Below are 13,318 nucleotides of genomic sequence, written 5' to 3'. Positions count from 1 at the left end.
CATTAAACTGATTCAATTGACTCGTGGTTTCGAAAAGCTCCGTTTCTCCATCACTACATAGAAGTGAGACCGAATTCGTGTTTACACTACGGATTCACGATACGGGGTACGAAATGAGACGCACCTTTTCTGTTGCTAATGTGTTTACTTTAACACTTTACTCATAAAAATTTTTTTGTTGCACTTTACTCATAAAAAACAACGTTCATTAATGTTAGATAAAGTATTTCAATGTTACATTGAATAATAATTAATTAAGCCATTTAACGTCGCTTGTAAAAAGCAAAATTGCCTGAACGGGTTTCACTGATTTAAACATTTGAAATGTGTGTGAAAACTCAAACCGTTCTTCAGCCGAATCACAAGAGATGCAGGAGCGCGGCGCAGGCGAATGACGTCATAACGCCAGAACCAAATAAATGTCATGTTCACGTGCTGCTGCCTAAAGTCAGAAGAGGGCAAATATTGCACATATTTACTTCTAATGAAAGAGGTCGAGTTAAAAGGCAAAACGGTCATGTTTGGGTTCAGAACCCATTTATAATAGATATAAATTGGAATAAAATGCAAAAAGTAACTGTGATTTACAATGTTATAAAAAGAGTGTTAAAGGGATAGTTCACCCAAACATAAAAATTCTGTCATCATTTACTCACCCTCATGTCGTTCCAAACCTGTATGAGTTGCTTTCTTATGTCGAACATAAAAGAAGATATTTTGAAGATTGCTGGTAATCAAACAGTTGGTGGTTGCCATTTGACCATAGTATTTTTTTTCCTACTATTGAAGTCAATGGCAGCCACCAACTATTTGATTACCAGCAATCTTCAAAATATCTTCTTTTATGTTCGACATAAGATAGCAACTCATACAGGTTTGGAACGACATGAGGGTGAGTAAATGATGACAGCATTTTCATTTTTGGGTGAACTATCTCTAAGCAGAGAACATATTTGTGTCAGTATTAAACGTTTTTCTAATACTAAGTGGACATATAAAGTTTGAGATTCTAAGTCTAAGATTGTTGTAAATGTCATAAATAATTATCTTTCAAGAATCAGTAGAAGATACCCTGATAGCACACATACCTCGGAGACGTCTATTTGATGTCTGCATTTACATCTGGAAGACGTACTTTTTAGAGTGTTTGCTCATCTGCAATACGTCTATAGGACGTTTCCTTTTAGATGTCAAATAGACGTCTATTAGATGTCTTTAAGATGTTTATGATTTAGAATGTATGTAAAACTGACATCTGAAAGATGTTTGTCCACAGCAGATGCTTTCCAGATCAAGAGATCTTTAACAGACATCTTGCAGACGTACATGTGCTATCTGGGATAAGTATAAACGGAATATAAATTTGACATAATTGTTTGATCAATACAAAAACAAAACGGTTCGTTTATTTATTGAAAGGTTCAGTCTAATAACAAATGGAATATTTGACAGATTCTTAAAGAAATCAATAGTATGTCAAGTCTTCAATGTCAAAGGCCATTTGTATGAGTTGCTGCCTATGTAGTGATTCAGATCGCTCACTAATGAGTGAACAGACACATTTTACACCTGCTGAACTTTACAGAAAAACCTCTGCAGTCTTCCTAATAAAAAATGAAATTTTCATTCATGTTAATTAATTTACAGGACAATCTGCAGCTGAAGACACACACGAAGACGATGTGATGGGTGAAGGTGAGGAGAGAGGAAAAGAAGAACAGGTGAGATGATGAAGACGACGACGACAGCTGTACAGTAGGTTGCATGTTCAAATCCGCCAGTTAAATACATTTTCCATTTCTAAAATAACATTTTTGTTTGTTTGCTTATAGAAAAATCACTTTTTTAGTTTTTAAATATAGATATCAATATATTGATAATGCATTGTATTGTTGTGTTTTCCTGAAAAGTATTGTTAAGATGTCATTCATTCAAGTGGCAAACACATCAGATGAACTGTAAAAAAAATATTGTTATTGTTAACTGTGTTTGGGTTCATTTTGACTGAGATCATCAGTTGTAAGTAACACTGTTTTCCAGGGATGCTCCGATCAGGATTTTTGCAGCCGATACTGAGTACCGATTTCTTGTCATGGTGATCGGCCGATACCGATGCCGATTCTGATGCTTCAAGCTTTATATAGACGGTTTCACCTAGCCCGAAGTTAACGTCCGGTCTGTGTTTGTTTATCAGTCTGGCTGTGGCGCCGGCTACAAACAGTTAAAGTTAAGGTGATGAGTAGACTGAAGTTGGGCTCAGGTGGATGTGGTGTGGGATTTGTTTCCCATACATTTATTTATTTGCAGTGTTGGGGGTAACGCATTACAAGTAACGCGAGTTACGTAATCAGATTACTTTTCCCAAGTAACTAGTAAAGTAACATTACTTTTTAATTTACAAGAGAATATCTGAGTTACTTTTTCAAATAAGTAACGCAAGTTACTTTTTTTTTTCAATTTATTGATTGACAGCTCTCCTGTCCCCATGTTGAGAGAAATCAGAAGATGCTACTGTAGATCTAAAATAAATATGAATATGCATTAATTCATTTCATCTCACATAAAAAACACAGATTCAGTATTCCTCAAAATGAATAAAAATAATGCAACTCAGAATATGACGCAAACCTGCAATAATTAAATGTTAAACAACACAAATATCCTTTTATGCATTTAATCCCATTCTATTAACCAGTGTCTTTGTTTCTGACCTTCGATGATCCAGTTCAACCGTACTAATAAGCACAAATTAGTCTTTATTATTGCTGAAGTGTGTTGAAATTTCTTCTTCTGCATTCTACTGTACGGACGTAAATGTACATTTCCTTCAGCCTGAGGCTTATTCATTTCACTTTTGGTGTGAGAAGGCTTTTATATTTGCCAAAAATAGAACTTTTATATTTTAAAAACAAACAAGCAAGTCCTGTCCAGATTTAAAAAGTAACGCAAAAGTAATGTAACATTACTTTCCATAAAAAGTAACCAAGTAACGTAATTAGTTACTTTTTTATGGAGTAACGCAATATCGTAATGCATTACTTTTAAAAGTAACTTTCCCCAACACTGTTTATTTGTGGCGCTCGCCACAATATCAAAACTGACCGATTTTCCAAAAGGCTTCGTTCAAAAAACATGAGCACGTACGGCACGTGTTTTCATGAGGCAGACAATTTTGCGCACGTGTTCGTTCGCCTGATCGGGAAGTGGCAGTGACAGAAACGGTGACATTCCAGATAAAGTTTGAAAGGAGCAAAGCCTGTGTTAGTGCTATTGAGTAGGCTAATAAGGCCAAAGAAGATATTTTGAAAGCAGTTTGAAATTACATTTAAAAGCAGCCTACGATCAGCGATACGGCTCAGACGAGGTTTTGTTCCGTCCTCTATGCTGTGCCAACTCACAAAAGAGAGAAACATGCCGCGGCTGGCTGATAAACACAAGCACTGACTAGAGCGGCCGCGATCACCTCCGGTTCCCGTGGAGAAGTAACGCGCCGCAGACTTGTGCAGAATTTTTAATTGTTTCTCGAACCGTCATAGCATTTCCACACCGGCGATGACATGACTGTGGCTTAAAATCATTTACGTCCCCACGCATCATGTACGTGGTCAGGTGTTGACGTCATCAAATTGCGATCGGTTCGTGAGATCGGCCAAATAAACTGAAATAAAACCGATCGAGTTATGAAATGTGATTATCGGCCGATACTGATCTCTGGCCGATCGATCGGAGCATCCCTACGGTTTTCCATATGTTCATATTTTATGCTTTATCCTGTTAACTTTCATGACTCTTTTTGATCGTAGACGTAAAATACAAACTTAAATAGTTGTAATTCATGAAAGCTTTGGAATACGGAATACACAAATCTAAGCCATACATTGTTTTTAGGATGAAGTTTCTGTGAGACGGATAGCTTCTGCATCATAAGATACCAGCAAGTGACACTCACAATCCACAAGACACTTCCCTAACCATAGGATCTGACAGTTACATAACCGCAACGTAATTTGATGACCAAACTTTTGTTGTGGCAACATCAACCGGATAGGCCTAAATGGGTTGCCACATCAGGATTCTTCAGTGTTGACGTCATCAAATTGCGATCGGTTCGTGAGATCGGCCAAATAAACTGAAATAAAACCGATCGAGTTATGAAATGTGATTATCGGCCGATACTGATCTCTGGCCGATCGATCGGAGCATCCCTACGGTTTTCCATATGTTCATATTTTATGCTTTATCCTGTTAACTTTCATGACTCTTTTTGATCGTAGACGTAAAATACAAACTTAAATAGTGGTAATTCATGAAAGCTTTGGAATACGGAATACACAAATCTAAGCCATACATTGTTTTAGGATGAAGTTTCTGTGAGACGGATAGCTTCTGCATCATAAGATACCAGCAAGTGACACTCACAATCCACAAGACACTTCCCTAACCATAGGATCTGACAGTTACATAACCGCAACGTAATTTGATGACCAAACTTTTGTTGTGGCAACATCAACCGGATAGGCCTAAATGGGTTGCCACATCAGGATTCTTCATCCTACAGAGCCCAAACAAACATGTTACATAAAAAGAAAATGTTTCCCTTCAGTTTTGCTGCAAGGCACCTTAGATACACTTATAGATGTGTACATTGGCAATCCGGGATCTTTACATGACACCCCTGTCCTGTGCAGATCGCTAATGTACCAAGAGGCTCTGTATCAGCCAGCTGGATACTGCCTACTGGGAGATAGAGGATCTTTGTGCCTGCAGCGTCCTGTTGATGCCATACCGCCAGCCTGCCGCAAGTAGAAATATCTATTTTTGTCTCATTAGACACACACACAGGAGACACGTCAAGTTGATACTTCTCAGACTTTGAAATACACCATACATTTTTTAATATGAATTCTGATTAACAGCAGAGGCGGACAGTAGTGAAGTATTTTTACTTTACTCAAGTAAATTTAAAAGGTATCTGTAGTTTATCAGTGTTTTTCTTTGGAAAACTTTACTTAACTACATTCCAAAGCATAATGTCATACTCTTTACTGCACTACATTTCATAAATAAGTTGTTGTTTGTCTTACCTTTAATACTTAAGAACATAAAAAATTTAGTACTTTCTTGTACTCAAGTAAATCTTTGAATTAATTTTACTTGAGTAAAAGTAAGAAAGTAATAGATTTCTAATGAAATTAAGTATTCAATGATATTTAATATGAAACGTAATGCAGTAAAAAGTACAATATTATGCTTTGGAATGTTGTGAAGTAAATTTTTCTAAAGAAAAACACTCTGATAAAGTACAGACACCTGAAAAGTACTTTTAAAGCGGAGTAAAAATACTTCACTGCTGTCCGCCTCTGATTAATAAGGTAAGTTGAAGACCGGTTCATTGTAGAACACACCATTGGGATCAAACATTTCTTGAGGGCCCTGGAGAGCAGACTGTGGATTAGAGACACCTGTCGGGGAACCATGTCTGATTATGACTTGCTGATCAGCTTTCTTCTCCTGATGAACTGCCTAGATATGAAAATTACTTCATATAGACAGTAAACCTCTCTAGAGTCATGTTCACTAGAAGTTTGACAATATTTAAAACATCAGATGCTATATTGTAGATAGATAGATGGATAAACTTTGTAATTTTTTGTGTTTTGTTGTACAAACATACAAAACACTTGCTTTCAAGACTAAATTGTCTGGCTTCAATTTCAAACAGATCAATGTTTATTTTATTAACACATAATTTTCTTGAACAGAGATGGATATCACTCTGCTCATGCTGTTCTTGCCCTTTCTCCCTCCTCTTGCAATTTCCTATAATATAGGAGGAAATGATAGACTTAATTGAAGCAGAATGCAGAAAAGACCTTTTTTATTCAAAATATTCACACACTTGCTTACCATGTCATCAACTACCTGATATTCCGAATCGCAACTACGTGTAAGTGAGTGTGTTTTGTCATTTAAAAACCGTCATAAATGATCTTGATCTATAACGTGAGATGGGCGTCGCCATGTTTGTTCGCGTTGCAGTTCAGAGAGTCCTGTCAGTTGGATTTGCAGCACGTAAATTCATAAATTTCTCCTGAAATACATGCAAGTAAGTGGCTGGTGAACTGGAAGAATAGAGTAAACTTTATTGTTACTTACACTAGGTGTATCTGATATGAATAAAATACATTGGCAAATGGAATGGATTATTATTGCTGCTTCCATAGACATCCATTATTGCTGCTTCCATAGACATCCATGTGTATTTTACAAACTCTAAATGTATTGTTTTACTAGTACTTATGTGTATTTAAATGTCTGAAACCTAAAATAAACATTTTGTGGTTAAAAACACTGCGATTATATGACAAGTGCAGAGCGCATCTCAGCGCCAGCCGAAGTGCGAAAGCAGTTTGAATTTGGCAGTCATGTGACATCACCAAACATTCTAAATCCCATATGTGGGACCGTACTCCCAGGGGCACGGAAATACAAATCCCACATGTGGGACCGTACTGCTCAAAGGGTTAACTCCCTAGTTAGCACTACCACCTGCAAATATCACAATACACTGAACATTCCAAACCTCATTCTCTGCACCATGAAATTCTGCAAATAATAATTACATCAGCACCACCTACACAATCATCCATCACACTATTTCCACTGATACAGACATCAAGGATTTCATGCTTGCACACTGACCAGATCATCAACCTCTCTATCTACATCAGCGCCAACATCTACATCACCTACAGAAACCCTATGTCCTTTGATTAATCAATTAAAAAATGTATAAGTGTCTGGGTTGCTGAAGCCTCTCCCAGTGTCAATTACATGTGATGGCGAGAGACAATAAATTTCATTTTTTTTAAGTGACCATGTATAAACATGCATTGTTTAAATTGTGAAATGTGGTCCATTTGCAAGTAGAATTGTTTCAGCTTGGTTTTACCTAGAAGGATACTCCCATAATTGCATGTAATGTTTGTTTGTCTATTCACACCTACACATGTACTAATCTACATGATATTTCAAACTTTGTAACAAATTGAAAATATTGATTGCTCTGGTAAAATGTTCCTCATTTGTAAACCACATTGAATAATATAATTTGCTATGTGGGGTATCAGAGTGAATCAGACCAATCGATCAGATTGGTGTTGAACAACCCAAAGAGCCAATCAAGATTGATGGTCAAAGAGATGCACAGCATGACCATCACATGTAAATCCATGATAGTAATCACGATCACAAACTCTTTGGATTGACTTCCCCCCATCTAGAAGACAAGAACCAGACTGAGATTCCTTAGGAGACCTTTTAACCTCTCTGGTCTTCACAGAACATATCCTTACGTCCACAGAATAGCCCAGAAATGACACTAAAAGGACTTGTGAGCAACTAATCATTTCTATGCATAACTCCATATTATGCATGTAACCCACACATTTGACTATCATGTTCTAATCACTTATTGTGAATGTATTTTGAACAAGAAATGTTGTTGAAATATTATAAGGGTGCAAAAATTGATCAATCATGTTTATTAGACTTTAAACAACAATGTTGTTTTTTTGCAAAAATATTTCATAAACAGAGTTGACCCTTTAAGTAACAGAATTGTAAAGTAACAGAATTGACAGAATTATCCGATGGACTGTCAATTCTGTTACAGCATTGTCTCTCTACCTTGGTAACAGAGTTTGACAGTAACAGAATTGACAATTTTCTTTATTTTTTGCCAAAAACTCCACTTGCTAGCATAAATGCTAAGAGCACATGGCACTAATGAAATCATGATTAAAAGACTTTTAAATAACATAACGTGTGATCAATGAAAAAAATATTTTTTCCTTTTGACAGCGGTGTCTGACTAGGGTTGAGACGTGGAGTGCTTTCCTTTTGATATTGTAGTAACAGATTTGACACTTTATAAATAACTCGGTGTAAGAACTTTTAGATTAAAATATTTTCTTTGAGAGAGCACATAGACTTTTCAGTGCTTCAGATCTTAAAAGTGAGGGAAAGTGACATTATTTCCTGTATTTTACATAGTTTGAGAGATAATTCCAAGTATTTCAAGTATAGTACGGTAACAGAGTTGACGCAAGATTTACAGACACACATTTTTATAAGAAAAAAGTTATTTAAAAAAAAATGATGTAGTAGAATTAGGTAAATTACTTTTTAGGGCTTTAATAAATAAAATGAATTAAATATTACAAAAAGAAAAGTACAATAAATATTTTGATTACACAATGATACATGATGGAACTAAATGCAGTGCAATAATACTATTATTAATTAAATTTTTTAATAGTTATATTTAATGGGTCACACTACATGTAGTGTGGGCACCAAATCAAATCTCCAGTTGCTCTTAAGAGAACCAGACTCAAAAACTTAAGTGCATCCCTGTATACACACACACACACACATATAAAACTTCAAATTTCTTTGAAACCATTAACATTAATGAGATTATAGAATCTCTAGAGAGAAAAAAAATTCTAGTTACAGCACATTCTACCTCTGACCAGTTGACACTTGTGTTCTTATCTGTAATTCCTGATTTTACCATGTCCTGTTGCTTTTAAATCATGTTCCTTTTTAATTTAAGGCGAACTGTTCAAGTGTTTGTTACCAAATAGTGGAGTATTCTTGTGTAAATTTATAATTCCACATTCAAAATAGTCCCAGAGTCCCATAGAGCTGGGAAGCCCGAGGCCTCCAGAGCCTGGAGGTTGGGTGTAGATAGCAGGGAAGGAGCCGAGGAGCTGGGCGAAATCGACAGAGCCAGGAACCCGGATGGAATCAGTGGAGGGGGCAGAGCCAGGAGGCCGGGTGAAGCCGGCAGCCACGAGGAGCAAGTGTGAAACTCTTTCCACACTGAGGGCAGCTGAAAGCTTTCTCTCTGGTGCAAGGTGTTACCTGTATCTGAAACTCTTTCCACACTGAAGACATTTAGAACAGTTTTCACGAGTGAATCTTCATGTGGCAATTAAGGTTTACTTTACTTCTGTAACTCTTGCCACATTGAACACATACAAATGGCTTCTCTCCTGTGTGAATTCTCATATGAATCGTAAGATTTCCTTTTTGTGAGAAGCTCTTTCCACACAGATTGCAGGTATAAGGCTTCTCTCCAGTGTGACCTCTCATGTGGGTACTAAGAGTTGGTTTTTGTCTGAAATTTTTTCCACACTGATAACATACATACGGCTTCTCTCCAGTGTGAATGTTCATGTGTTTCTTAAGACTTTCTTTTCGCGAGAAGCTCCTCTCACACAGTTTGCAAGTGAACGAGCTCTCTCCAGTGTGAATTTTTATATGGGAATTAAGAGATTTTTTATGTGTAAAACTCTTTCCACATAGTTTGCAGATGTAAGGCTTCTCTCCAGTGTGAACACTCATGTGGCTTTTAAGGCCTCCTTTTCGAATGAAACATTTTCCACACTGTTGGCAGGTGAAAGAGCTCTCTCCAGTGTGAATTCTCATGTGGACTTTAAGGCTTCCTTTCTGAGTGAAACTATTTCCGCACTGTTTGCAGGTGAAAGGGCTCGCTTTAGTGTGAATTCCCATATGGACTGTAAGGCTTACTTTTTGAGTGAAACTTTTTCCACACTGTTGGCAGGTGAAAGGCTTCTCTCCAGTGTGAATTCTCATGTGGACTTTAAAGCTTCCTTTTCTATTGAAACTTTTTCCACACAATTGGCAGGTGAAATAACTTCTAGTTCCTGTAATTTGGGCTCTTTTTCGAGAAGAAACCTTTTTTTTTGACTTTTTAGTCTGTGAGCAAATAAAAGATTTTTCTCCAGCTATGCAATCAAGATGTTGCTCATACGGAGTTTTCTCTTCCATTTCATTCAGTACTTCATTCTCTTCTTTCAGCAGCATCAGGTCTAAGATGAAAAAAAAAAAACACAAATAAAAGTTAACTGAGTTTAATGGCACAAAACAGGAGACGTCAAAAAATTTATTTAAAAAAAAAGGGAACGCGGTCAGACAGAGGACAACTGGTTAATCATAGACTAGGGCTCTTCAACACTGCTCCTGGAGGGTCGCTGTCTTGCAGAGTTAAAGGGGTCATATGATGCCCATTTTCCACAAGTTGATATGATTATTTAGGGTCTTAATGAAAAGTTTGTAACATAGTTTGGTTCAAATTTCTCAATGGTAGTGTAAAATCACCTTTTTTTACCCTGTCAAAACCATCTCTTTTCAGATCAAGCCGTTTTTGTAGCATTTCCCTTTAAATGTTAATGAGCTCTGCTGAGCCCGCCCCTCTCTTCCGAGCTGCTCTCAGAGAGACTGTTTACTTCCGCCGCATGCATTGTGAAACTTGCTAATTAGCACATTATTAGGAAAGGCGATTTGCAACGATTCATTACAAAACATTATACTCACTTCTTCTGTAGATGAGGCTGGATCATGAATGATTCGCGCGAACATAGACGCATTTATGTAGATCGGGGGCGCATACCCTTCAGAAACAAATGTAATCCACTGCGAGTTCAGCGGCTCAGATGTCAGGAGTAAATGACGACTGCTATGTTCATTATTACATCCAACCACAGAACACCTCAATCGCTTAGGAATCATTCTTGTCTACATCTGCTCCAGCGGTGAAACAATGGCGGACTGATGACAGCTCACTCAGGGCGGGTCTGAGGTAAGACACCAGTCCAGTCTGTGCTGAAACGCTACTGTCAATCAAACTATCGTAGGAGGGGCCTGTCTGTGTGATGTCACACAGACAGGCATCTGAGATCGGCTCGATTTGAGAAAGGGGAAAACATTTAACCAGATAAACAAACAAAACACGGGGTGGATTTTTATCATTATAGGGTGGTTGTGTACACACACTGCCAACACACATTTAAGTTCAAACAACTTGTAAAAGTGCATGTAGCATCCGATGACCCCTTTAAGCTCAAACCCAACTCTTTCCCCACCAGCGTTCTTAAAATATATATATATATATTTTTTTTTTGCCTACCACCGACAGCATTTTTTAAAATCATTTTCACAAAATTTTTAAGACCCCATTAATGGCGGCAAAAAAGTTAAACACACCTAAATAAGCTAATCAAGGTCACGTTTGGGCTGTGTTCCATTTCTGTTCAAGCACTTCCCCTCGGGGGAATCCCCACTGGCATTTTGAAGTGCATTCCACTTCATGAAGTCGACGAGGGACGTTTGTACAGACAGACCCTTGACCTCTCGATTTTGACTGAGGGAGTGATTCTACTTCATATGTACACTTCAGGCAGCTCCATATACCACAATGCAACATTTACCCCCAAACAACTCTATGATATTCAAATTTAAATTTAAACATTTAAAACAACCCAAGCATACCTATATACATACAGAATGCTGCATCAAACAATTTCATAAGGGGAAGAAAGGTAAGTAATAAATCAAACTCCATAATGGATTCCTAGTGATCAAGGGCTTAAGACATTCCAATTCAGCCCATTGCAAGGGTTCCGCCAGTAGTGGGTACTCGTGCAATGTAATCATCCAAGACAATGAGACGGAGGCAGGTTAGCAAATGAAGGGCATTAAAAAAAACTAAGTGGAACACAGCCTGGGACTAGGACGTTACAAGCATGTGAGTTTGATCAGAGTTGGAGATGAACTCTGTGACAGTGGCCCGGAGTTGAAGAGCTCTGTTATATTATTTTGTGTTCAACAGAAGAAAATATCCATACAGGTCTGGAACAGTGTTCATTTTAACAGCAAATTTTGATTTGGTTTTAGTCATAGCCTTTTGACTAAAATGCCATTTAGTTTTAGTCATATTTTAGTCATCTGAATTGTTTTTAGTTTTAGTCGACTAAATATCATAAGATTTTAGTCAACAAAATCTACAGTAAATTTAGTCGGCTAAAATCTAATGGGTTTAGTTACAGTGCATTTATTAAGCATTTCTCTAAACTCATTATATAGGTTTGATATTAAAGGGGTCATATGATGCTACTAAAAAGAACTTTATTTGGAGTAATGAAATGTGTTTATGCGGTTTAAAGTTAAAAAAACACATTATATTATATTTTCCACATACTATACATTATTGTTTCTCCTCTATGCCCCGCCTTTTTGAAACGAGTCGATTTTTACAATGCAGCCCCTCTGTCTGCTCGTCGCCGAGGGCGCCCTCCTGCGGCCTCCACCTCCGCTCCGGCGCGGCCACAACAGCAGCCTTCACAACGGCCGCAGCGTGGAGCTGGCTGCAGGAAACCGGCACAGCCTGCCTCCACCCCTGTCAAGCCCATGAAGCGCCAAAGCAGGCGGCGTCCCTGAGATGGGCGACCCGGAGCTCTTGGATCCTGCTCTTCGGGAGATGATGACCGCACCACTCCTTCCCCCGGAGGAGGGCCGGGTGGAGAATCTTATGTTCCCGATAGTTTTTGTTCCCAAAACTTCAATAAAAGGGCAGTTTCCTTTGCCTTCGGGTCCCAAGAGGGTGAGGACGGCGGTGCACGAGACCCAGTCTCCACACGGCCAGCCCCCTCTCCCTTCGCTAATGGGCAGCAGGGTTCAGTTCAAGGACGCTACGCCTCCTCACGAGCCCCCTGCCTAGCAGTGGAGCCAGATAAGTGGTGCGCCGCGCACTCAGACCCCACCCTGGGACGCGCGGCCTCCCGGGTTGGGTCCCTGTGTTCCACTTCGCTGCCCCACTGCGGGTACGTTGGTGGTCTCCCTAGTCCCGCTCGAGATGAGGTCGGGTTTCTACAGCCCATACTTCATCGTACCCAAGAAAGGCGGTGGGTTACGACCGATCCTGGACCTGCGTGTATTGAACCGGGCCCTTCACAAGCTCTCGTTCAGGATGTTGACGCAGAAACGCATCTCTCAATGCGTCCGTCCTTTCGATTGATTCACCGAGCTGGCCATGGCAACACGGCACTTACCGGGTTTCTGTTACCCCGTTCTGCCGTCAGACCCTCAGCCCGTGGACAGATCTTGCCTTTCTACGGACAGGTGTGTCCCTTGGGCAAGTATCCAGACATGTTGTAGGTGATCCCACATGTGTATTCTTCCACGGTACAGCTCTCCTCACGGTAAGCCCGTGTCTTTCCCTGGCAGTCGTTCAATGCCATCTCTGCTGTGTAGTGATCTCACCCCAGGCGGGTTGATATCTACCGCAGACTTCCATATGTAGTACTGCCCTGGGCCAGTCCATAGGTGTAATTCCACATGATACCTCCTATGTGCAGGATGTGGCTTCCGTAGCGTCCCAACTGAGTACGCTTTCCCAGTGTTATCCAATGTACCACTGTATGGAACAGCAGTGGCGGACACCTCTGCC

At 39.1% G+C, this 13,318-nt stretch overlaps 1 protein-coding gene across 2 annotated transcripts in view; it reads right to left on the bottom strand.

Annotated features, from left to right (window-relative positions):
* Window positions 1-8,536: 8,536 nt before the first annotated feature.
* The window catches only part of LOC107569559 (gastrula zinc finger protein XlCGF8.2DB-like), a 23,972-nt gene continuing 19,190 nt past the window's right edge, over window positions 8,537-13,318 (bottom strand). For both annotated transcript variants that reach the window (XM_016255676.1, XM_016255675.1), the window contains one exon: window positions 8,537-9,902. In XM_016255676.1, the coding sequence (XP_016111162.1) occupies window positions 8,977-9,902 (926 nt within the window). In that variant the 3' untranslated portion in view covers window positions 8,537-8,976. The remainder of the gene's footprint in view (window positions 9,903-13,318) is intronic.

This window comes from Sinocyclocheilus grahami, unplaced genomic scaffold, assembly GCF_001515645.1.
Source record: "Sinocyclocheilus grahami isolate Dianchi unplaced genomic scaffold, SAMN03320097.WGS_v1.1 scaffold1358.1, whole genome shotgun sequence".
Taxonomy (NCBI): domain Eukaryota; kingdom Metazoa; phylum Chordata; class Actinopteri; order Cypriniformes; family Cyprinidae; genus Sinocyclocheilus; species Sinocyclocheilus grahami.
Note: the sequence above shows the minus strand (reverse complement) of the source record. Positions and strands in the feature narration are given on the sequence as shown.